Genomic DNA, 26,268 nt, shown 5'->3' with positions numbered 1-26,268 from the left:
TCATTTCTTCTTTGTCTTTTATTTGGTAAGTTTATTATATTATTTTGTTTCAGTTATTATCCAGGGTTTAATTCTGCTGTCTTATTTAATGCTTTTCATCCTATAATTTATGTGCTCTTTTAATGAAATTCTATAAAATTGTCTTCTGGTGTTTTGAAAGTTACATAGACTAATTTTATTGTTTTTCTTTACTTTAAGAAACATATGAGATAATTTCTCCATCTTGAATGTATCAGTGACTATACTTCCATCTTAAAAAGAAACACATCAGTATACCTCATGGCTTCTGTTCCCTCTACCTCATCTTGTATTACTAATATCTGGAATATTACTTCCAGTCACATATATAAAGTTTCTCTTCTGTCTCATTATTCATTTGTGTATTAATTTAAAATAATATAATGTAAATTTAATTATGCATATAGGCTTTAGAAACATTTATCTTATCCAGTTCATTGTCTATCTTTGAGGTACGGCACTCCTCAGAAGTCCTAGTAATTCATTTAGCCTGTGAGCTTTTGTATTACCTGTGGAATATTAGCTCTTTGGTCTTGGAGAAGCTCCATATGCCAGACTATAATTTTTGTCATCTAGGCTAGTTCAAAATTTGTATATATGAAGGGTAGGCATGAGGCATTCAGGCACTAGCAACCAAAGTTATCATTCTATTTTACAGCTCCAAGCAAGAAACAACCCCAACAGGATTTTACCCCTAAATCCAACTTCTGAAGGCAGTATTCAAGATTGTATTTTACAAACTCTAGGGGTTGGATCCAGGAAAGTAAAGAACCGAAGGCTCAGACTGTCAGCCCCCACAACTTTCACCTCATGCAGAAAGAACCTTGCCCACATAGATAACCACAGTAGTGGTTTGAGAAAAAGGTATAGGTAATGACTGTCCAAAGGGAAGGAAGTGGGAGGGTGGAGTGAAGAGAGACAAAGAGAATTTAAATTGTTCTTTTTTCCAGCTACTGTCTACCCTAAACTGTGGGCTTCCCATTCTTCATACAGAGTGATTTAAAATCCTGCTTTTATTACTGCTGCTGCTCTTAGATTTTGTATTCTGTATCTCCCTATTATGTCTTCAGCATTATTTTTAGAAGTGCTAACCAGCAGCTCCTGAAACTTGGACATCTTGTTGAACACATGATTTTTTTGTATGTGTGGATGGTAGTGTTGTATCTGTATTCAGAATGCGTTATTTATATAAAGATTTTTGATTTAGTGGTTTACAATTTTTTTCTATAACTCATTTTGCCCTTTTAAATTTTGTACATGTTTCTTCATTTGCCTTTATGAATTTACATCTAGAGACTTCACAGCTAGACAATATTATTGTTGAGTTGAAAATCTATTTTTACAATGAGAAAATCTCTACTTATGATGAAAATAAGTATTCTAAATACTGACTTTATAAATATTCCTTTGAAAGGGTACTTAAATGGAGTGTGAAAATGCCAAGCATCAGCTAATAAATCTTTGTAAGAATTTCTGTTCATATGCAATTTTTATTTAATTTATTTTATTTTTTAAAGATTTTATTTATTCATAAATGACAGAGAGAGAGAGAGGCACAGACACAGGCAGAGGGAGAAACGGGCTCCATGAAGAGAGCCTGACGTGGGACTCGATCCCGGGTCTCCAGGATCACACTCTAGGCCGAAGGCAGAGCTAAACCGCCGAGCCACCCGGGCTGCCCATATGCAATATTTAAATGCATTGATAACTCACAAATATAAAACCTAGAGTAAATAGATAATATGTGATGAGACTCCTTAAATCCCATCTAAAATTTTGTTCTTTTGTGAATAAAATTGAATACTGTAAGTATGACCTCTTTTGTAGCCTAAATAATCTCTACACCTTATTTGAATGAATTAAACCACCTTGTATTTTTCAAACTATAATAGCAGCCCAATCAAAAGGAAAAAAAAAAAAGTCATATGTTTGCCAGTAGGAGTACCTGGCCTTGTATTGGAAGTGCCAAGGCAGCAAATAATGTAAGACAAGTAATACTCATTTAAACTCTAGTTCATTTTATCGATTCCCCTCACTGCTCTAAAAAAACAACTTGCTTTATTCGCAGAAACTGACTGTACTGTCCTTTGACTCCATCTCTCCTTGCCCCCTTTTTCCACCCCACCTCCTCTTTTTTTCTCTTCCTCCTCCACCTACTTCTCTTGTTACTGCCATTTCTTTCACCATTTATTTCCTTCCCCTTCCTGATATTTTCCCCTTTTTTTCTTCCTATGCTTCATTCATTATTGAGTAGTAGTGGGCCATTTCTCTACTTACAAGTACCAATGATGGTTATGTTTATTTTTTATCAAATGCTTTCTAGGTGCTAGACATGGTGCTTAGCTTTTTAGAGTTGTTAGTCTTTGGCATCCTGTTATGTCTGAATATTTGTGTCCCCCTCACTCCACTAATTTATATATTGAATTCTAACCCACCAAGGTGATAGTATTAAGAGGTAGAGCCTTTGGGAAATTATTAGGTCAAGAGGGCAGAGCCCTTATGAGTAGGATTAGTGCCTTTATAAAAGAGACCGCCGAGAGGTCTCTTGACCCATCCACCATCTGAGGATACAGCAAGCCGGTGCTGGCCTTCATCAGATGCCACATCTGCTGATACCTTGACCTTAGAGTCCCCAGCCTCCAGAGCTATAAGAAATAAATTGCCACTATTGATAAGCTACCCAGTCAATGGTTTTTGTTTTGTTATAGCAGCCCAAACAGAGTAAAACAGATGTGATAGAATTTGTGTGTGTTTCTGTTAAAATTGTACTCTACCAATTTTTAAATTAGACTCAAATTAATGGACTAATGAATTTTGATTAATATAGATTTTAAAGCTCTAGAGCTATGTGTATACACTTGGAATAAATAGTCTGTGCATACTTTATTCCCATGTTGATTTAGATATTTTACTAAAAATAGGGCCAATATGCAATACTGCAGGAATAAGTATTTAAAAGAAAGTTGAAAATGTAATAATCCTAAAATTTTTCATAAATTTGTTTTATCTATTGTTATTCTTTAAATATCCTGGCTTTACTCTTTCCTTCGCATTGGAACACCAACCAAAAAGTAGACGGTCCTTCATAACAAACTTAGTAGGTGTTACCATATACAACAATGACATTTAGGGGTGAAAACTGTCTTTTTTAATCATTAAATTCTGTATTAAATTATTTTACAACAGATTGGTAACATTGCACTGAACCTAAACTTGCTCAATCTCTCTAAGAATAAAGTAAGTTGCAAGGTTTGCTTTGCTCAGATCTTTCAAAAGGATAAAAAAATGTGAAAACATTTGTATTGTAATTGCAGGAATCGGATTAGTTTCACTTTATAGAGCCAAAAAGATGCAAAAAGATGCAAAACATCATTTACATTTTAAATCCCAAGAATTTTGAGCCAAGCAAAGAAGGTGAAGTAAACATACTCAGACTTTGAGTGAAATTTAAAAAACAAAAACAAAAACAAAAAACACACAAAAAAACAAGAACCAAAAAACAAAGGTACTTTAGAGGACTTATCAGATCCCTTGAACCGAAAGTTGTGTTTCTGTTTTGTTTTGCTTAATGTTTTGTGCTTTTTTTCCTGGAGTTTATAGCGTCCTGCATATTGGTAGACCATGCATCCAGAGACCAGATTATGAAGAACCAGAAAAGTGATGCTAAAGAGTTTTAAACTTACCTTGGATTTGTAGAAAACCAATGAAGCATGGTCTGATTTTATTTTAGAAAGATTAGTTTCACTACAATGTCAGACATTTAATAAGTGAAACAAAGCTGGGGGTAGAGAGTACTGTTAAAGGTTATGCAGTGGTTCTGGAGAAAAATTATGAGAGCCTGGATTAAACACTGACAGTTAAAATAGAAATGGTTATCTGTGAAGTTGATTGAGGAAGATAATTTCTTGGACTTGTGATGAATGAAATTGGGATGCTAAGCATCCAGAGTGACTCGTAGAATCTTTATTGGGAGATTATTTGATAATTATACCTTTTACTGGTACAGAGAATCCAAAAAGAAAAAAAAATGTTAGAAGATGACAAGTTTTGTTTAGAATGTGCTGAAATTTTAGTACATGAGAGCTATTCAAGTAGACATGTCTAGCAGGCAGTTTGACATGAGATAGATGTTCAAAGTTGCATAGATTTTATTAATAAAAGGAATGATGAAGGTAGATATGATATCTTTGATAAATTTGATAGGCTGTGTCATAGCTTTTATTAATAGTTTTATTAATTCAAGTAAACTTCAGTCCTTAAGTTCTGGAATCATTAGGACTTTTGGAATATCCTCAAAACTAAATATATTTTATTAACCAATATGAAGGGAAATAAATATAATAGACAAAGCAGAAAATGGATTTAGTTCATACGTCTCTTGTATTATTCTCCTTTGTTACAAGGCAAATATGAACTAAAATAGCATTATATTCAATAATCTAGCTAATACATTTTTCAAAATAGAAATTCAGTGCTGGGAGCATTGCTGAAAAATTGGTGCATATATTTCTAGTGTCTTTTTTAATTAATTTATTTATTTTTCTTATTATGATCTTTGGAATACACTTTAGCAGTATGTATCATGATCCATAAGTGTGTCCAAACTATTTGGTTAATTTTATTCTCTGGATGCCTGGGTGGCTCAGTCGGTTAAGTGCCTGCCTCTTGATTTTGGTTCAGGTCATGATTTCAGGATCGTGAGATCCAGCCTCACATCAGCTGGGAATCTGTTGGAGATTCTCTCTCCCTCTCTCTCTCTGCCCCCGTCTCCCTTTCTCTCTTTCTCTCTCAAAGAAATAAATATTGAAAGAAAAATTTAGAGTCACCTGGGTGGCTCAGTCAGTAAGTGCCTGCCTTTTGATTTTGGCTCAGGACATGATCTCAGGGTTGTGAAATCTAGTCCCACACTGGGCTCTGTAATGGGCGTGGAGCCTTCCTGGGATTCTCCCTATCCCTCTGCTCATCACCTCCCACTTGAGCTCTCTCTCTCTCTCTCTCTCTCTCTCTCTCTCTCTTCTTTCTCAAAAAATAATTTTAGGGATGTCTGGATGGCTCAGGTTGGGAAAGGGATCCACTCCCTGTAAAGCAGTGAACTGTGACAGATTGATCATATTGCATTATCTGGAAGCTCTTGCTATAATGTGCTAAAGTGGAGGAAAATGATGTTCCCAGGAAATAATGGATATGTCAGGGGAGGAATGAGGAGTTCTTGTTAGAAAAGACTGACGTCTGCTACCATCTGAAAGATAATGCATTCATGTAAAGATTCTTGGTGTTTGTAGCTTAGTTATTAACATTTTTGTAGCATTCAGGAACCTACTTCATATGACTCCTCTTGCCACATATGTTCTTAGATGCCTGTCAGTTATCTCCTTTCTAGTATATTCAGTATGTCTGATTCACCCTTATTCTCAAATGATTTTGCTTTTTCTCCCATTCACCCCCATTGCCAATCAAACCTGCTTCTCCTGCAGTCTTCTCATATCAGAAATGCCACCACTTTCCTCCCAGTTTGCTCAGAACAGAAAGTTGGAGTCATTCTTGACTTTTCCCTTTTCCTTTACTTACAAAGTAAATTACTCACTTTCATATCTAGCTCTTACTTGAGTCTGAAAAATATATAGGACTCTATCCCTCCTGCCAAAAGTATTTCTTCTAGATTACTTCATTACCTTCCAAATAACCATCTTCCCATATCTTCTTTACCTCTGTTTTCTTCTCCATGTAGCAGCCAGAATGATATTGGCTAAATACAATTGAAACATACTTAAAATGTCTATGGTTTCCATTGAACTCAATATAAAAGTCAATGCTTAGGTGACCTACAATCATCTGATGCCAATATTAGATGTCACTTGCCCACAAGTTCTGGTTACATTGTACTTTTTTCAGTTTCTTGAACAAATGCCTGCATTTCCCCGTCATCCCCAACTCCCTGAGCTTTATTCAATCCCTTTCTGAAATAATTCTTTTAGTACTGCATGGCTGTGTCTTTGTCCCATATATTTAAGCTGTTAAAGTTTCTTACTAAGGCACATTCTACCATCAGATATAATTAAAGGGTATCTTTCATGCTATTCTCTCTCTTAAGAGCTCCTTGTTTCCCTTTATATCATTTAGCAATATTTGTAACTTTATGCCCATTGGTATGTTTCTTTATTGGAAACCTATCTTTTCAATGAACTATAGGTAGTGAAACAGCGAGGAAACAATGTTTTACTGAGACACCTGGGTAGCTCAGTGGTTGAGCATCTGCCTTCGGCTCAGGATGTGATCCCAGGTCTAGGGATCGATTCCTGCATTGGGCTTCCCTGTAAGGAGCCTGCTTCTCCCTCTGTCTATGTCTCTGCCTGTGTCTCATGAATGAATAAAATTCTTTAAAAACAAAGTGTTTTGTTTACCACTTCCTGTGTAAAAAGAGGATGATGTTTAGCACTCCATACACACCTCTCAAGAGAGAGCCTGTACCGCTCCTGCTACTGCACCATTTGCACAGTTGTGTCTTATTCAGGGGTTGGATTCTGAAATGGCTCTTAGTGAAAAATTGGCAAAAAATTTCATAGAAATAGTTGTATTGGTAAATATAAAATATACAAAATAATGAATATCTATTAAAATAAAATTGTACTGGATTTGTAATTACAGAGAAAAAGAGTGAGTTCATAGTTTAATTTGTATAGTTAAGTGTACTATAATTACTGGTGGGTGAATTAATAGTTATAGATACTCATTAAATATATGGAATCAATAAATTATAAATACTCATTAAATAACTGGAATCCACTATGCCCAGCTTTAAATGCCTTTGCCTACAATTTCTTTATAAAAGATGAATAGACATCCAAAGCCACTAAGTCCTTAAATACATAATACCTTCAGATTCTGTTTTACTAGATTTTGCAGTTTAGATATACATTTATGGGGTTATATTTAATTTATTTATTTATTTATTTATTTATTTATTTATTTATCTCTTTTTATGAGTATGTTGAAAGAAATTTGAAGGATAATGCATTTTCCAATGCTAAGAATTTCTTGAGTTTGCCAGTAAAGTTTGATCTGTGTCTACAATTTGTCTGGCCAAGTTTGATTCATGACCACCATTGTTTTCTAGCTGATTGTCGACCTGTAATGCTGTGCTGATTCTGCAAGTCTGTAGTGATTTTAATCTTGTCTCCCTTATGCTTATGTTTCCCGGATACTGTCATCAGCATATTGTTGTTAATGAATGACTGCCTTGAAGACTTTTATGTCACTTCTCAGTTTAAAAAACTTTATAATACATTAAAATTAAATCAATAGCATAAAATAAAATGCTCACAGTCCCCTGAAGTGAATCTTTTCTTCAAAACAGGAGTCTTTTTTTAAACCATAATGACACAATGGGCAGAGTATTCTATCCTGACTTTCCTGAATAAAAATACCAAGCAAGAAAAAGCTAGAACAGTCTTTTCTATACTTTCAGGATATCAATTTTAATATTGTTGGTAAGTTCCTGTTTCTGTGATACAGGGCTTGCTTCTTTTGTTTTTTTGTTTGTTTTTAGTAGTAACAATTTTTAAGGTTGAATTAAGGTCCTATGGTTCTAGGATCAATACTACTATGACTCTGCTAGAACTCCCTAATAACTATATTGAAACTCCATTTTTCCAAATTGATTTTGTGTATGTCTCTGTGTGTTAGAGACTAAAAGTGGCAATAATCAACATCCTTCTTTATCCTCCTAAATTCAGAACTAATTGCAAAATAGAAGATTCAGGGAAATTGACTTATAGTGTCATCTAACCTGGATTGAAATGCAGCCATGTAAGCTTCTAGTACATTCTTATCTGAACTAAAGTCTGTAAACTTATGTCTGGGAAAGCTGAGATTTCATCTTGTGGATAGGCCATGTTACTAAGAAATAGAACATGTTTATTTATTCCAAGATCACCTACTAGTTAATAAATGAAGAGGAGTGAGTGAGAGGTAGGACTTCTGCTAGAAACCCCCTTCTGCGAATATGGGCCAAGGGAATGGAGGGTCCCCTGACAAGTAGAAGGTGTATGTTATAGACCAGGATGTTATTAAGGGAATGTTTGAGACTTGATGTATCAGAAAATTCTCCTGAGCCCTATTTCCTATAGAAGACACTTCTACATTCGTTATTTTTCCCCTAATTATCTTCACTGGAAGAATCACCTTATTAATCTCTCACTCAAAATATACAATTCAGGCAAGAATGAGGATGGAGTACGTAAGCTTTTTCTTGGAAAAAAAAATTCTGTAGCACTTGGATGGCTCAGTCAGTTAAGTGTCCAACTCATGATTTTGACTCAGGTCATGATCTGATAGATCATGGGATAGAGCCCTGCATTGGACTCCAAGCTAAGCAGGGTCTACTTGAGATTCTCTCTCTACCTCTCCCCCTGGCCTTCCCCCCATTTGCACTCTCTTGCTCTCTCTCTCTCTCTCTCAAGTCAATCAATCTTTTAAAAAAATCCTAATCAATTCATGAAAATATTTCTCACTTGATGTTATAGCACCAAATCCTCAGACACATGTTGGATTTGTACCATTTCTTTAATTCTCACTTCAGTATCTCTGCTTCAATTCTTCCTCTTCTTCCTCTTTTTCCTCTTTCTCCCCTTCCTCCGCTCCCTCCTTCCCCCCTTCTTCTCTCTTTCCTCTTCCCTCCTTCTCCTCCTCTCTCCTCCTCCTGCTCCTTTTCCTCCTCCTCCGCACAGCCTAGAATTACCAGAATAACCTCTTAGTTCATATATCACTTGCAAGCTGTCCCTACTTAAATTTATATACCATAACAAATTCCAGAAGTTTTACTAGACTTGTCATGTCACTAATATTAAATTCCCTATAGCAAATGCTTTTGCAGTATATCAGCTTCTCCAGCTGGTCTCTGATGAATCCTCTCAAACCTCATGCATCATCTCTCATTCTCCTACTTCATTTATTCAAAGAAGTATCAAACACCTAGATTGTACCAAAAACTACATTAGGTTGTGTGGAGTTGATATGGCTCTAACTAGGCATGATCCTTGCCGTGAGGATCTTACATGCTAATGCAGAAGACTAACAAAATATAGGCAAACAGTCAAAAGAAACAACTGGCAGTTGAAATGAGACATTTAGTAAAAATATTAAAAGAGAATCACCTGGAGATAGAAATCTACTTCAAAGATTGTGTCTCTAAGGCAGTAACACTTAATATGAAGAATATTTCAGATGGAAAAAAAATAGCATGTTGAAAGTTCAAGTGTAAAAAATCTTGCCCCACTCAAGCAACTGTAAGAAAATGAGTATGAGTCATTTCTGCAAGGGGAAGATAGGTATGAGATAAAATTAGCATAATGAATAAGAGCCAGGAAGGGCAGGAGCAGTATATCACTATAAAAGTTTACTTTCTTTATCATATAGACTAGAACTTTTTGATAGAAATACAAAACAAATGGGGCACTTGGGTGGCTCAGTGGTTGGGCATCTGCCTTTGGCTCAGGTTGTGATCCTGGGGTCCTGGGATCAAGTTCCTCATCAGGCTCCTCTCAGGGAGTCTGCTTCTCCCTCTGCTGTGTCTCTACCTCTCTTTCTGTGTCTCTCATGAATAAATAAATAAAATATTTTTAAAAAATTAAAAACAAGCAATAAATTGTAGTTATTTATGTAATTTAATATTTCAATACATTTTCTTTAACTTAATGCATCCAAAATAGTATCATTTAAGATATAATAAACATAAAGTTGCTATGAGATATTAGGGTTTTTTTTATACTTAGGTCTTCAAAATATTGTGTGTTTACATTTACCACACATTTCAGCTTGAACTACCCACATTTCAAGTGGCCATTTGCCACATGTGGCAAGTGGCTACCATATTGGAATGGGACATTAATAGGTTTTAAGCAAGAGAAGGATGTGATCTGAATTACATTAGAAAATCACTTTGGAATGGAGAAAGTAAAGGTTAAGTCAGGAATACCAGTTAAAAGGCTTTATTAGGGGATCCCTGGGTGGCGCAGCAGTTTGGCACCTGCCTTTGGCCCAGGGCGCGATCCTGGAGACCCGGGATCGAATCCCATGTCGGGCTCGGTGCGTGGAGCCTGCTTCTCCCTCTGCCTACGTCTCTGCCTCTGTGTGTGTGTGTGTGTGTGTGTGTGTACGTGACTATCATTAAAAAAAAAAAGGCTTTATTAGTTTCCTCTGGGTGCTGTAACAAAATACCATAGATTGACTAACTTTAAACAACAGAAATTTATCTTCTCTCTGTTTTAGAGACAGGAAGTCTGGGGTCAAGGTGTCAGTCAGCAGGACCATGTTCCCTCTGAAAGCTCTAGGGAAGGGTCCTTCATTGCCTCTTCTAGCTCCTGGTGGTTGCTGGCTGTCCTTATAGCTTGACTTATGGATGATGCATCACTCTAATCTCTGCTTCTATCTTCATATGCCCTTCTATAAATGTGTTACTGTGTCCAGATATCCTTCTTCTTATAAGGACACCAGTCATATTGTATTTTTTTAAGATTTGTTTAATTATTTGAGAGAGAGAAAAGAGAGCATGATGGGGGAGGGGGCAGAAGGAGAAGCAAACTTCCCACCAAGCAGGGAGCCCAATTAGGACTCCATCCCAGATGCTTAACCAACTGAGCCACCCAGGTGCCCAGTCATATTGTATTTATGATTCATCTAGATCCAGTATAGCCTCATTTTAACTGGATTGCAGCTACAGAGATCCTATTTCCAAATAAGGTCACATTCACAAGTTTCAGGTAGACGCAAATTTTTGAGGACCCTAGTCAACCCAATACAGAGGCTAATGGAATAAAAGAGAATGGTAGCTTTTGTCACTGTGCACATCTATGCTCCATTTCCTTGCATGTCTCTAGATAGTGGATCCGGAGTAGTGATACTAGATATGAAAGAAAGGATTGTAAAATATATTTCAGAAATGTAATTAGCATATGTCTTGGATGTGAAGAGCCCATGCCCAAACAATCTGGGTCATAGTTCTCAGTCACAACTTCTCTCATAACTTTTCTGATACGTCACTGAATGCCTATTATTTTTAACCCAGGAAGTTTGTGTTCCTAGCTTCTAAAGTCATCTAACTCAAAGACATCTCCTTCAAGCCCCTTTTCATGAGGACTTTGTAATTAGCTCCACCTTAGTGAGAAGGGTATTAAACTAGAAGAAATGAATTAGCCTGTAACATGCATAAAATAAATTAAATATATATTTGTTTAATCTACCATTACTGAAACTACACTGGAATTTATATATAGTACAACATGCTTTTTGAAAAAAAATCTGAAAACGAGAAGAATATTGTTAGGACTGAAACAAAACATCATTTGGTTCTTGTTGGAAAAAAAATCATATGCCTTACATCTAGGATATTAAATATAATTATCTGGGTACAACTATCTCCAATAATTTTAATCTCCAGAGATATGAATTCCCAATTTACATTTTTGATGTATCCCCTTCTTAAATGAAGTAACCTAAACTCTCTTAAATCTGGGAATATTTTCAGTTTGCATAATCTCTCATGGGTAATGAACTCCATAAATTTAAAATACACTATGTAATGATATGTAATCTTTTTGAAAAAAAAATTGCTTCCAATGCAGTCTTAAAGTGGTGGGTTGTGGAGGATGTCAGTTTCCTAGTTTAGGTATCATAAAAATAAATTTGTTGTTTAGACATTTGTTTTAATGATTTAGTGGACATATCCTCCTTCTGTTTGGCTTTTTATTTTTGGCCCATTTAAAAAATATGTATAAACATAAACATAAAATAAGCCCCCTATCCTTTTACCCTTTTCTGCAACTTTTTCAAACCTTAGTTGTTTTTCCTGAGGTGTGGTGATCAAAAAACCCAGAGAATATAATAACAAGAAAGCTGCTAACATTTGTGAGATTCAGGGCAAGAACATAAATGTGGGGACGCAGAGAATGTTAAGTCTAAATATTAAAATTCTAAATCAGGATTTAAAAACTGTTGAATATAATATGTTCTGTCCTCCTTTCTTGACAAATATGCTTTTCTAATGACTTGGAAAGTTATATTCCAATTATAATTTTGTGGACTCCATAGCATCCTGGGTAGCACCATGGCCCTGACTCCTGCCTAACCTAGCACCCAATTATCCTACATTCTGTCCCTCATGGTTTTATGAGTATACCTGTGATTGACCCAGTGAACACCCAAGGTCTGCACCAAGTATCTGCCCCATGACCACACCTTGGGCAACCCTTAGGAAGACCTGGTCATGTCCTAAACTGGAGGGTGAATTCCAGGGTTCTAGAATATGGTCAGAAAGGAAACCTGACCTTTGACTGTGGTACTTATCCCCACAGAATACCCTCCTCATAGGCAGAACATGCTGAGAGAACAGCAAGAGCAGGGTACTGTAATGCAAACATCTCTTACCTAATCTCAAGGACAATATTGACCAACAGAGCTATTTAAATATATAGCTAATACTCTTCTTTTTTTTTTAATCTCAATATCTGTTGGTGAAATTGGGTAATGAGTACATAGGGACCCTTTGTGTTATTCTCCCTTTGTGTTATATGTTAGCAATTTTCCATAATGGAAAGTAAAAAAAAATGATGTTAATATATTTTAATGTTGGCTTGATAGTTCCAAGAAATTGTATGTTCTTTGTAAGCAGTTATGAATTGCTTGGTCACTGTTGTGCTTGTTTCTAATTCTACTGATGCCTTCAGTGATATGCTCTTAGTACAGGAGGGTGAAAATAATCAATGTGATCTCTATAATTCAGCCTTTGCACTTCTGAGCTCATCTTTGGACTTGGTATTATTAAACAATCCTAATGATTTTCCCTTTAATTTTTTGCTTTTGTTGTACTTAAATGTTTTATTATTGACATTGAAGTCCATTATAAGATCAAATTCTTTTTGATCTGCTTAATTTTTGGTTTAAACTGGACTCAGAACACTTTGTGAATTTTATTGTGTTGAATTGCATTACTTTTCCATTTTATTTTATGTTAATTTTTATTTAAATAACCTCTACATGGGGCTCCAATTCAGGACCCTGAGATCAAGAGTCACACTTTCTTCTGACTGAGCCAGCCAGGTACCCCTTACTTTTCAATTTTATTTTATTCAAATTTATTTTATTCAAATTTATTTTATTTTATTTTATTTATTTTATTTTACTTATTTTTATTCATGAGAGACAGAGAGAGGCAGAGACAGACAGAGGGAGAAGAAGGCTTCATGCAGGGAGCCTGATGTGGGACTCTATCCCGGGACTCCAGGATCATGCCCTGAGCTGAAGGCAGATGCTCAGCTGCTGAGCCACCCAGGTGTTCCTACTTTTTTTTTTTTAATAATAAATTTATTTTTTATTGGTGTTCAATTTGCCAACATACAGAATAACACCCATTGCTCATCCCGTCAAGTGCCCCCCTCAGTGCCCGTCACCCATTCAACCCCAACCCCCGCCCTCCTCCCCTTCCACCACCCCTAGTTCGTTTCCCAGAGTTAGGAGTCTTTATGTTCTGTCTCCCTTTCTGATATTTCCCACACATTTCCTCTCCCTCCCCTTCTATTCCCTTTCACTATTATTTATATTCCCCAAATGAATGACAACATATAATGTTTGTCCTTCTCGGATTGACTTATTTCACTCAGCATAATACCCTCCAGTTCCATCCACGTCGAAGCAAATGGTGGATATTTGTCATTTCTAATGGCTGAGTAATATTCCATTCTATACATAAACCACATCTTCTTTATCCATTCATCTTTCGATGGACACCGAGGCTCCTTCCACAGTTTGGCCTACTTTTCAATTTTAAAAGATAGTTTTCCTCCAGGTACCTGTCGGACTCAAGTCAGTACTGTCTGTGACGCTTGATCTTGCTTGCAGTCATGAGTTCGAGACCCACGTTGAGTGAAGTTAGCTTTGCTCCTCACTTCAGTACTATGGAAACACTTTAATTAAATCTGTAGATCCATGATCCAAGATCTAAATTCAGGATTATACTATTTTAGGCAGTCTTTGTATTCTTTTATTTATTTATTTTTAAGATATTCCTTTTTTTCTGATTCATATTCTGATTCACCTATTTTTTATATTGCTTTGTATGTATGTGTGCAAAATTTGCAAAATAACATGGATGCTTTCATGTGTTTCACTTTAACCTCAAGGTATACGTTCATATACTAGTGCTGTAATCACTATTACATATATTTTGCATTTCAGCCTCTTAATTTTATTAATAAGAGTACTTTTTTTATTATAGATTCTAAAGCTGCATGTAGGCCCTCATGTTCTTTCTTTTCTTAAATTCATTTGCCTTTTCATCTTGAATTCACAATATTCTGTGTAGGTAATTAAACTTATAATTTAAAATAAATTGGAGTAATTTCTTGGGATTATTGAATATTTTCTTTTCACCTTTACTGCACTTAGTTTTACATGCATAAATTTTTAACAGCTATAGTAGATGAAATAGTTATTAATATTTAAGGTATAAGTAAATTATGTCAGATAAACTGCTAGATGTTAAAATATTCATAATTATTTTATTAATCAAGAGAATATCTAATAATGTAATTAAATACAAACATATTCTAAAATAAGGATAAATAACTGCCAGTATTTAACTCTCTTAGTCATTTAAGATTTCCTTTTCAAAGCCAGTTAGCTTTTTATGGTTTTATCTCCCTGCCCCCCCACTTATTTTTTGCCACATTTCCTCTTCTCCAGTGTATCTTAAAATGACGGGTACTTTACCTGTGCACACAAGAGAGTGCAAAAATTTACATATATCAGTGATACATGTTATATTTTTTATGCTCAGGCATTTTATATGTTTTTGATTATTAAAAATTAAATTTAAGAATTTTTAATGAAATTAGGAACTTAACCATTTTCTATGGACAACATATATTGTAGAGACAGAGTCTATGACTACCCAGTGCATAAAACACAAATACACACACATCAGCAAATTTTTAACAACTTAAATTGAATTATTGTAAGATTACTCTGCTTGAACTGATTGATAATATCATTGCTATCATTAGGATTTCATGCCTTTCAACATTTAGTTTTTATTTCAGTTTGCTTTTGCACATTTTGCTTCCAATTTTGTATTATAATTCTGTATTAATTTATCATGTTATTCCTAACTCATACTCCAAAATGCATTGCTGGCATTGCTTATTTACAGTATGGACATTCTATGGAATTACAGATTTTACAGGAAATAAAGATCCATAAGCAATCTCAAATTGTTTTTGAAGCAAAGAAAAATGACTTAATAGAGTCTGCAGAAGGATATACACAGGATGAACTAAAGAACAGTTGTATTACCATACATTTGGTATATAATATGCATCTTTATAGAAAGTAAAGAAAGAACATCAGGGTTTGGAGATAAGGAAGGTTTTCATCTTGGTGTTCCACTTACTAGCTTGTGTGACCTTCAGCAACTGATATCAGTTTACTAAGTATAAATTTCCTGCTTTAAAAAGGGACAATGATACAGACATTGTATGATCCTCAGAAGATCCACATATATTATGCTATATGGTACTTGGCATGTAACTACATTCTATTAAGTGTCATCTATTATTGTTAGTTGTTGTAGTAAAGATTACAGAATGAGAGGGTTGTGAATATAAGTATTCTTAAGTTTGTAAAGTATATATAATTCTTTGGTTTATATGCATTTATATATAGTAGCTAACTTTTATTTTACAGATGTTATTAAATTATTCTTAACATCAGATAAAATTATTTGGAAACTTGAGAAAAACTATCACATATATTATTTTGTTTTTCATATAGTGATGTTATGTAATATTAAAACCTCCACATATTCAGGACCAAGATTAGGCAGAAATGTAAAATGATATCAAATATAAATAATGAAATGTCTGTTTTTCATCCCATAATTTGGTCATATATATGCATATATATATATATAGTTGTTTTTTTACAGAATCTGCTAGTCTTCTTTCTTTGTGTTTATTCTAAGCATACGTAGGTTTTATTAATCTTAAATGAGAAAAAAAATGCACAAGGGTTTGTTTTGTTAAGAAATATGGGTACTGTCATTGCTTGGAATGGAAAATGTAAAAATAAATAGATATTTGTTAGAGGTATAGATTTATTTATAAAATTTATCTACCAGAAGTTGTTTCAGTCCTCCTCTATCCCTCTGGGAGAGGTTAGAAGAAGAAATTACAGTGTTTGTTTACATAGGAAAATACCAAAAAAAAAAGACACATTAAATCACATGTGTACAGGAATTCTATACTTTCTGGCACAGACTTGATTTAACACTATAGTGTTATTCCTTGTCCCTTTCATAGTCTCCACTTAGGCAAGTTTGAACTAGTAGATGTTTATATATATCTTTGTCAGGATCTCTGACTTCTGAATATTTGCAAATGTTCTTGCCTAAGAAAGAATCCTCATCCCTTCTACTCCAGCTTGGCTAATAATAATAATAATTCATTTTTCTAGTCTTAGCTAGGATGTCAGAAGCTTCTACATTTCAATTATTTAACTCTCTTATATGTTTCTTCTGCAACTCAAGAGCGCACCCCCCCACACACACACACACACATCCCTCCAGTCATCTCTGTACTCCCTTTACTTTTATATATTGGATACTAATTGTTTTTAATATCTCTGTCTTTCACAGTGGAAGTTTTTCATAAAAGGGGCAATCCTTTTTTTTTTAATTGAGATGGATCTTTTTTAATATAGTTGACACACAATATTACATTAGTCTCAGGTTTACAACTCAGTAATTTGACAAGTTTATATATTAGGAGGGCTATACCTTTTTTTTTCCCTTTTATGTCTCTTGTACCCTGAGCAAAATCCATAATATGCATTTAATAAAAATTATGGCTGAGTTAAGGAATATGAAACATTTGTATCATGAAGGTGAAATGTCTCTTTCTCTATAGTGAAATCAACAATTTAAGTAAATACTTTTATTATATTAAACAGTGTGAAACTAAAAGTATATGATGATGTTTTATTTCTATTTTTTCTGATATATTTGCCTGCATAAATAAGATATATTCATTTTATATAAATACAAATTATTAGCAAGCTCACCATCTAATAATAGCTATTTTATGATGTAGTTTCTATTTGATTACAATACTCTTTTTATCTCATGTTAAATTTATCCATTCATAAATAGCCATTAGTCTTGCAGAAATGCCAAAGCCCCATGGGCAATTATCTTCCAACAGGTGTGGAGACTTTTTTAATCTTCTAATTGTATGTTACAGAAATTTATCATAAACTTTCATATATTATCCTCCTACTGTTACACCAAACAAAATATTTAATCTTTATATACACCTAAGTCTATTAGAAACTTATAATTTACTCTCCACATTTGAATATAGCATAGGTATATGCATAGGTATACCTATGAGTGCATAGCTAACAAATAATTTAAATATGACATATTTCTTGTTGTGAAAATGCCTCCAAAAGAAAGTAGCAATGAATTCCTTTAGAAATGCCTTTTTGGGATCCCTGGGTGGCGCAGCGGTTTGGCGCCTGCCTTTGGCCCAGGGCGCGATCCTGGAGACCCGGGATCGAATCCCACGTCGGGCTCCTGGTGCATGGAGCCTGCTTCTCCCTCTGCCTCTCTCTCTCTCTCTCTCTCTCTCTCTCTCTCTCTCTCTGTGACTATCATAAATAAATAAAAATTTATAAAAAAAAATAGAAATGCCTTTTTTTTTATTTATGATAGTCACACAGAGAGAGAGAGAGACAGAGAGAGAGAGAGAGAGAGAGACAGGCAGAGACACAGGCTGAGGGAGAAGCAGGCTCCATTCACTGGAAGCCCGACGTGGGATTCGATCCCGGGTCTCCAGGATCGCGCCCTGGGCCAAAGGCAGGCGCCAAACCGCTGCACCACCCAGGGATCCCTAGAAATGCCTTTTTAAAAAAAAAAATTCTGAAAGTATTCTTCATGTAGAACTTGTTTTGCCTTGATTAGGCTATTGGTTATTGAAGCTGTTTGAATTTTTTGGTTTATCATGACTCGAATTTTCTAAGTCTTATAATTCAGACTGATGAACCAGAGTTTACCAATCCTTCTACTCTTATCTTCAGGATGTGAGGCCTTGAAAACAGAACTGGGAGCAAAGCATAATGGAAGAAGCATTTGTTGTCTATTCCTCCTTGCCTCTTGCTTTAGTGCATAGACTCTAATTCATGTGCCAATATTTGTACATCTAGAGATTTATAACAAAACCTACTTTTCCAATACTTATTATCCCAACCTATTTCAGAAACAAATATTTTTTTTCTAAACATCCTTTCAATGATAACAAACTTTATCACTTCCTTTGCTAATTACTACTTCTTACTCCTCTTCCTCAGCCTAAGTCTAAATAAACACAACTTGTTACTTCTCATTTTAAACTGAGTTTGCAAAATGTGGCCACATTGTCACTTATCCTTTTCAAACAGTTAAGATCGTACCTCACTTGCATGACATCTTTCTGAATTACCTAATCTCCATTTCGTCTGAATAGAAGCATTAGTAGTTTTATGGTAGGGAAGCTAGAAGGTCTGAGACATTAATAGTCCATAAAGGGTTTTTTTCTGTATTTCAATAAACCATATAAATATGTTTACCTAAATTATGTGTGTAATTTGTTAACTGTGATTACTTGCAAATTTCAGGCAGAATTAAGGAAAAGAAAGAGGGGAATGGGAAGGGATAGGAAATAGGAAGGAAGGTAGAAGAGGGGAAGGTAGGAAAGTTTTCTTCTTAGGTTTGTGACCACCATCTCTTTCTGGAAAAAAAAAAAGATGAATTAAATCAGTTTTTGTCTTTAACATTATGTGATTATTTCATTGAGCGGTCAAAAGAAAAGAAAACAAATTAGCCTTTAAAGCAAATTGAAGTAAAAACAGAATCTAGTAGAATCACATGAGCTTATTTGGAAAATTTGTCAAGATATTATACTTTCTAAATTATGTTATTCTCATTAAAAATGGGTGATAATAGTAGTAAAAATCCCAAGGTGAGATATGATCATATTAGTACTTTCAGATGTACCATGCACGCAGTAAACACATCTCATGATAACTAAACTCAAGATCCTCTTTTAAGTCATACATCTAGGAGTCAGAATAGAAGCCCCCAACCAGAAGCTCAGTCAAAATAGTAGACCAAAATGGGTGCGTTTGTATTTGAGATAGGAAATCCCAAACTTTCTTCATGTATTACTTCCCTACCTAGTTATAACAGAATTAGTTACAGTGTCAAATCTCATATAGATTCCTAAATGTGTAGATTTGAGGAGAGGATTAAGAAGAAAAAAACAAATTAAAAAGAAACTAAATGGAATCCACTGAGTAGTATTATTTTTTGGATTTAAAGGTAAATGCTCTGAAACTAAATCAATAAAATCCTATCAATTCAACTTACAAATAAAAACAAAACAGTGAACAAAGCAAATAAAAAACAGTGAACAAGAAACATAGTATTAGCATTTGGTCTTGGGTTTAAGCAATCCTGGCTCTCTAGTGTTCTGTGGTTCTGTCACAGTAGTTTCTGTACTAAAAGATGCCAAAGGTGCAGTACTTATGGCTAGAAAATTAGAGTTATGAATATTTAAGCTTATATGCAAAACACAGAGCAAAGTATACATGCAGATAATCATAAATTGTACAAAAATTTTAATAAGAGGCGAATATTAGTGTAGAAGCATATGACTTACCAATGTCGTTTCTTTTTTTTAATTTTGTAGGAAAAAGTCCAGCATTTACAGAAGGCTTTTGCTTCAAGAGTAGATAAATCCACACAGACTGAACTTCTAGGCTATGATGTAAGTAGCTATATAAAACCATTTTTATCTTCTTTATTGGTATTCAGACATCCACAGCTTATTTACCTCTGTTGCTGATGTGTCCATGCATTGATTTAATAGGATTTAGTGGCTCACCATTCATCTTTTTGCTCTTAAATAATCCCCAAATACCTTCTGGAAGTGAAAAAGATAATTACAGGCACTGACTAGCATACTAATGTCTTAATATATTTTTTTAAACTAGCATTCCTCATATAGTCTTTTGAATTGGTGAATTTGTAGACATGTAGATGATACATATTAAAATACCAGAACAATTTATTTTTAAGTACTAATTTATTTATTAACAGTTTAATAAAGTTATGTTCACAATCAACAAGGGCCAGGCACATCATTTTTACATTCTGTTACATAAAAGGAAACAACTTTGCAGAGAAATTTACAATACTATTTTAGCTTTTGGGCTTCAGTGCAGGCTGCAGAAAGTAATTTAATTGAAAGTTAGCATTTTTTTCTTAGTGTGAAATACTTGTTGAATTGTCAAAACAGGATTGTAAACATGTGTTGATACAAGATTGCTTCTAGTAACACTGAATGATTTTGGGTAACTGAAATAAATTCCTTATCTTTTCTTAAATGAAGCTATGAGATTTTCAGTTTGCCTAAGTTCATGACTTTAAACTTACTTTTAATAAAAATATGAAGGAATTTTTTTTTATCCTGCATCTAACATTTGTCAGAGCTCTCTCTTCTTTTAAAAATGATAATATTATTTTTAGCAGTTTATTGACAAATAAGATTAGAAAAGATGATTTTAAGTTGTTTTACAAAGGTGTATAATGATAAAATGTAAGCTTATCTGCATGTCCTTATTATGTTAAATGACATAAATATGATTGTTACTTTTGTATCATCTTGCAAATTATAGTGTTATATTCAACATAAATCTACTTGTCTCTATTAGGAAGTAAACTAAGGTTTGAATTTTAGCACAACTTGTTTTCAGCTATTTATATGTATTCTATTTTAATTAAAATACATTAAAAGCTATACTTCCGAGGTTTTGTTACATTCGTTTTAAGATGTTTATTATAGGTATCTAAATATTCTAGATATCAATATCGTGACTGCAGTACTTCTTGCCTGAAAACCAGTGTTATATATGATCTAAGTAGTGCTAATGTTTCATATTTTAAAATAGAAATGACTTCTAAGTTCAAAGAGGATTTACCGCAAGTATTTTAATGTTTATCTCTTTTGAAGGAGTATTTTTTTGTTTAATTTTTTTTGGGGGCAGCCCGGGTGGCTCAGCGGTTTAGCGCAGCCTTTGGCTCAGGGCATGATCCTGGAGACCCAGGATCAAGTCCCACATCCGGCTCCCTTCATGGAGCCTGCTTCTCCCTCTGCCTGTGTCTCTGCCTCTCTCTCTCTCTCTCTCTCTTTCTCTCTCTCACTCTCTCTCTCTGTCTCTCATGAATAAATAAAGTCTTAAAAAATTGTTTATATATATTATTTGTTATCAGTTATTGTTATTGTTATTATCAGTACCTAGGTTATAAGCTCAGTATGTATTTTACAAATAATTACCTATGTCTTTTTAAATCTGCAAGCCAGTTATCCAATAAGACTGATAAATTAATAGTTTCCATTAAATCATATTCCAACATAAGAAAATTAAAAGTTAAATAAGTTCCACAAAAGTGAAGTTATTTGTTCAGTACCACATGCTCTTTGTGAAAGCCTAGTTATTAAAAAGTAATATATTCTTAAATACGGAAAGAGGAAAACACATATTGGGACTCAAATATCCCAATTTACTCAATAAGGAAATGATGTTTGGGAGACTCAGCTCCAAATTTCTTTTTTTTTTTTAAGATTTTATTTATTTATTTGAGAGAGAGTGAGAGAAAGAAAGCATGATCAGGGCAAGAGGCAGAGAGAGAGAAGCAGGCTCCCCGCTGAGCATGGAGCCTGATATGGGACTCCATCTCAGGACCCTGAGTTCATGACCTGAGCCGAAGGCAGATGCTTAACTGACTGAGCACCTAAGCACCCCAACACCAAATTTCTAAAGGACTGAATATAAGGATAGAATGTGAAATCTCTAGCAATATTATTGACTGCAAGTGAGAAATAGTTGCTAAGAGACGAATGGTACCTGTGGGGAAATAACTAAACAGTATCGTGTATTTGCCTCTCTATGACCCATGATGTTCTTATTTCTATGAGATTTGTTATATCAAATCTAGATAGTTCTTTAAATACGTAAATAAAAATTTAAAATAGAGCCATGAACATAGTTAATTCTTATTAAAACTTTTTTGTTCCTATCTTCTCTTCATATCTGACAATGAGAGTTTAATGTATTTTACTCAGTTGAATTAAGGCTAAGAATAACAATTTCTTGGTAATGAGTCCTTTCAGGATCCCTTTGTATAAGTGTCTGGTATGATTTAGGTAGTTGTTAACATAGAATAATAATCTGTTCTAAAGTTTTCATATTTTACATTTCCTGGTGATAGATTCTAGGATATAATCATCAGAATCAGAAAGGAATTATCAAAGATATGCATATAGAATATCACACCACTAACTGGACGTAATTGTCCTAATAGACTTTGGGACATTTTGTATGGAAAACACTGGGTAGGGAAATATTTTTAAAAAGCAAATGAGAAATAAGAAAAGCATTTTAAGTGTGATAAACTGTGTGACTATTTGGGAATATGTGGCTCATCAACAATGTATTTTTCTATGACTGGGATGTATTTTCTATACTTTTCATTATCCCTAAATTTTTTACTTTTTTAGGCAATAAGAATAATCAATTATCCTTTGACTTATAATACTTGTTCACAATTTTCTCAGGAAATAGTCTGACATTTTATTTTTTTTCATAAATATATATTCACATATATGCTATATCTACTTAACAATTTGTGATAGTGTTTGCCAGAGAAAATATGAAAAATCTTGTACATTATCAATGATTCTTATACTCTCTTGCTTATTTTCTAAAGCTGTCAGTATTAGTCACAAATTGTTTTTTATAGATCAGTATGGATCATGTTTCTATATAAATGTCAGAATAAAAGAGACTATCAGTATCTTTTAGTATAATTTTCTTGGAAAGATAGTTGTTACTAAACATTTCGCTTAAAATGGGAAGTAGAACTCTTGAAAGACTTTAATTATAATGAAAACTATTAAAATAAATTTCTGAAAATCCACTACAGTGAATAAGTTCAAAGATTCATACAATAAACTTCTATATAACAGATTTATCAGGAAACTTGAAACTAATGTTACTGTACAGAGTGCTTTGATTTCTAATGCAAAAGACAATAATTTTTAAAAGTAAAAACAGAGTATCTCAGCAAGGACCTATAAACAAAATAGCTCTTGTGATAATGAGAGAGATTGTTAAATAAATGATGAATGTGTCTTCAATAATCAATGCTAATTTAACCGCTTTCACCTTCTTCTGTCTACACTGACTTAGTTTATTAAAAGATTAAAGAATAATTTCTTAGGTGTCATTGTGTTGTTAAAACTAGATACAGTCAAGTAGCAATGTTGCCAATTGCAGGATTACACTAAAAGGTAGAGATTTTTCTGATTACATCAACTGTATAAATAAATGCTTCAGCATAGAAATTATACTATCTATAAATATCATTATAGTTGGAGCCTCTGGAAATAAAATTTTTGGTTTAAATAATTGGAAATGAATAAGCAAATGCAGTGAAGATCTTATGTACTAACAGGGCAAAAATTCAGGTACTTTTTAAAATTTGGCATCTATATGGAGAGGTTTTTGGATTTTTTTTTTTTTTACTTCTTTTTGATGTTCAACAGAAAATTAAAAAAAAAAAACAACAGAAGCTTATCATTTTAAATGTAGCTGATTTACTTTAAGTATAAATTTTCTTTTCAATTAGGCCTGAACTTGACTAAGAACAATCACAGGGACTCTAGAGGAGTCTTCCCTTAATTAGCATATATTTTATACACATATTAAATATTTAATAAGAAGTGTTTATTAGCTTTGAACTTGCAAATTTTTTGTTCATATTTCTTTAAGAGTTTTGATGTTATCAGGTATTTCATCGAATATTATTAACCACTGTTACTCTTAATATTATTAATGGTTTTCATTTGGCTATTTAAAACTGACTGAATTGGGCATCACACATATATTTTGTCTGAGTCATGTGTGAGTGAAGCATAACTCAGTTTAGAGAAGTATGATCATACCATTATATATTTTTCAAACATTTTAACACAGGTTAAATGTGTGGGATTTGCTTTATAAATGAAGTTTTCTACTTACATGCTAGAAAAATAATATTAGCTGCATTATGAATACACATTTGGAAGGAAAACTCAATGCAGTTGTCCGTGTATTCTCAGTCTATGCTACTTTTCTTAGATTTAATTTTGGAGACCCTCCTGATACAGTTAATAGTGTCCAGGGAATTCTAACAATATGAGAATAGTTCATCAGTAAGGAGTAAGAATGATTAGTTTTACCATAATTGTTTTATTAGCTATCAGAGCAAGAGAGTATTTTGTGTTATGTGACTATATTATGTCAGCCTATGGATTAAACCTAATTGTAAGAATTGAATAATTATCAATTAGGTTTTTTCATCCAGTTGCTATTAAGCCATAGTTTGTTAAAGCTATCTATTTTGGATCTATTCATTGCAGTTATTTTTTCATAAATTCAGCACTTTTGATCATGTCAGTGTGCCCCAGCATTTAGCGGATGAGTGCTTTCTCCTCACATACTTCATTTATTTATATTTACTTATATCAAGTATTTCTGTTTGTTCTCATAAACTTGAAAAATCAAGTTTAAAAACTGATATATTCCAGGTTTTCTTTTAAGCTACAGTTTTTCATGTTACATTAAGGATAACTTTCAGACAAAAACATCAATTAAAAACACAAGAAATATGATCATCTGCCATAGGTACTTATTAATACTTAGTGGAAGAATCACAGCTTATTCAGTGGTAAAGTTTTAAGGGTATCATTTTTGAAAATCTATACATGCATTTTTTTAACAAGTATTATTAAGTGCCCCATGAAAGCCAGGCTCTGTTCTAGGTACTTGGGATATATCTTTTAATGAAACCACAAATATTCCCTCATGAAGCCTGCATTTTTTGACAGCATATTTATAATAAATAATAAATATAAGTAAAGTATGATATGTTAGAAGGTGCTAAGTACAATATAGATAGGAAAAATAACACAGTGAGAGGATAATTGTGAGTGTAGGGCTAAGGGTCAAGAAAGACTGTGAGCCTGGGTGGCTCAGCAGTTTAGCGCTCCCTTCAGCCCAGGGCCTGATCCTGGAGACCCGGGATTGAGTCCCAGTCAGGCTCCCTCCATGGAGCCTGCTTCTCCCTCTGCCTGTGTCTCTGCCTCTCACTCTCTCTGTGTATCTCTCATGAATAAATAAATAAAATCTTAAAAAAAAAAAAAGACTGTGATAGGAAATTTTAAACGGTGATCTAGAGCAATCTCAGGGTGAGATGTAAGACTTGAAGGTGGTGAGGTAAAAATCACATTTAGTGAGAAATCCTTTTGTGATATGCCCCTTGAACAACCCCTCAAAGACCTTCAGTCAATAAGAACAAATTGCTTTGTCTTAGCAGCAGCCCAGGGTAAAAAAGGTGGGTTTCATTTATAGGCCATGTGGCATGAAAAAAAAATGCATTCTGTACCAAAATACCCTAGAATCAGAACCCCTGCATCAAGAGACTCACACTAGAGGAACACAGACAGCCTGAGGGAACAGCCTGCTCCGGCTCCTCCTATCATTTCCACTTAGCGGAAGCACTGAGAAGAAAGTGAGGTCTGATCAGCCACACCATGTAAATTGCATTCACTTTCCTCTCTCTTTATTTTGCATACACTTTGTCAGCCTCCTCTCTCCTGTACCACTCTTCTCCCAGCAGGCAGAGTGAATTTAGATACTTTAAATGTATAGTTAGACTTCATTGGATATCAGAGGTATGCCACTAAAGCCAACAAATATGGAAAGCACTCAGTAGTTACTTGGTGAAAAAATAAATGAATAGGTTAACTAAAAGACTATTACATTACATTAATCCTGAAGATCTATAGCAAATCAGTATGCATTGTTTTATTTCACTCACATAAAAAAGTGCATATTGTTATTCTATGTTATCCTGTATCGTTTTGTTATACATAACAAATATTTCAAAATGGCTACCTTGTGCCTTTTAGAACAAAGCATTAAATGCAAATCAACTCAGATAACCAGTGATTTTAAAACATGAGTACCATCATGCAGTTTCCTTCATAATATTGCATTGAATGCTTCCTCCTAAAATCCTGAATTTTTATCTAGGAGCCAGATCATTCCTGGAATGCCTCCAGG

The 26,268-nt window shown here is 34.0% G+C and overlaps 1 protein-coding gene across 5 annotated transcripts in view; it reads left to right on the top strand.

Annotated features, from left to right (window-relative positions):
• The window catches only part of CCSER1 (coiled-coil serine rich protein 1), a 1,368,919-nt gene that overhangs the window by 704,888 nt on the left and 637,763 nt on the right, over positions 1-26,268 (top strand). For all 5 annotated transcript variants that reach the window (XM_072755652.1, XM_072755653.1, XM_072755654.1 and 2 more), the window contains exon 9: positions 19,791-19,868. In XM_072755652.1, the coding sequence (XP_072611753.1) occupies positions 19,791-19,868 (78 nt within the window). The remainder of the gene's footprint in view (positions 1-19,790; positions 19,869-26,268) is intronic.

The sequence above is a fragment of the Vulpes vulpes genome, chromosome 4 (genome assembly GCF_048418805.1).
Source record: "Vulpes vulpes isolate BD-2025 chromosome 4, VulVul3, whole genome shotgun sequence".
NCBI lineage: Eukaryota > Metazoa > Chordata > Mammalia > Carnivora > Canidae > Vulpes > Vulpes vulpes.
Note: the sequence above shows the minus strand (reverse complement) of the source record. Positions and strands in the feature narration are given on the sequence as shown.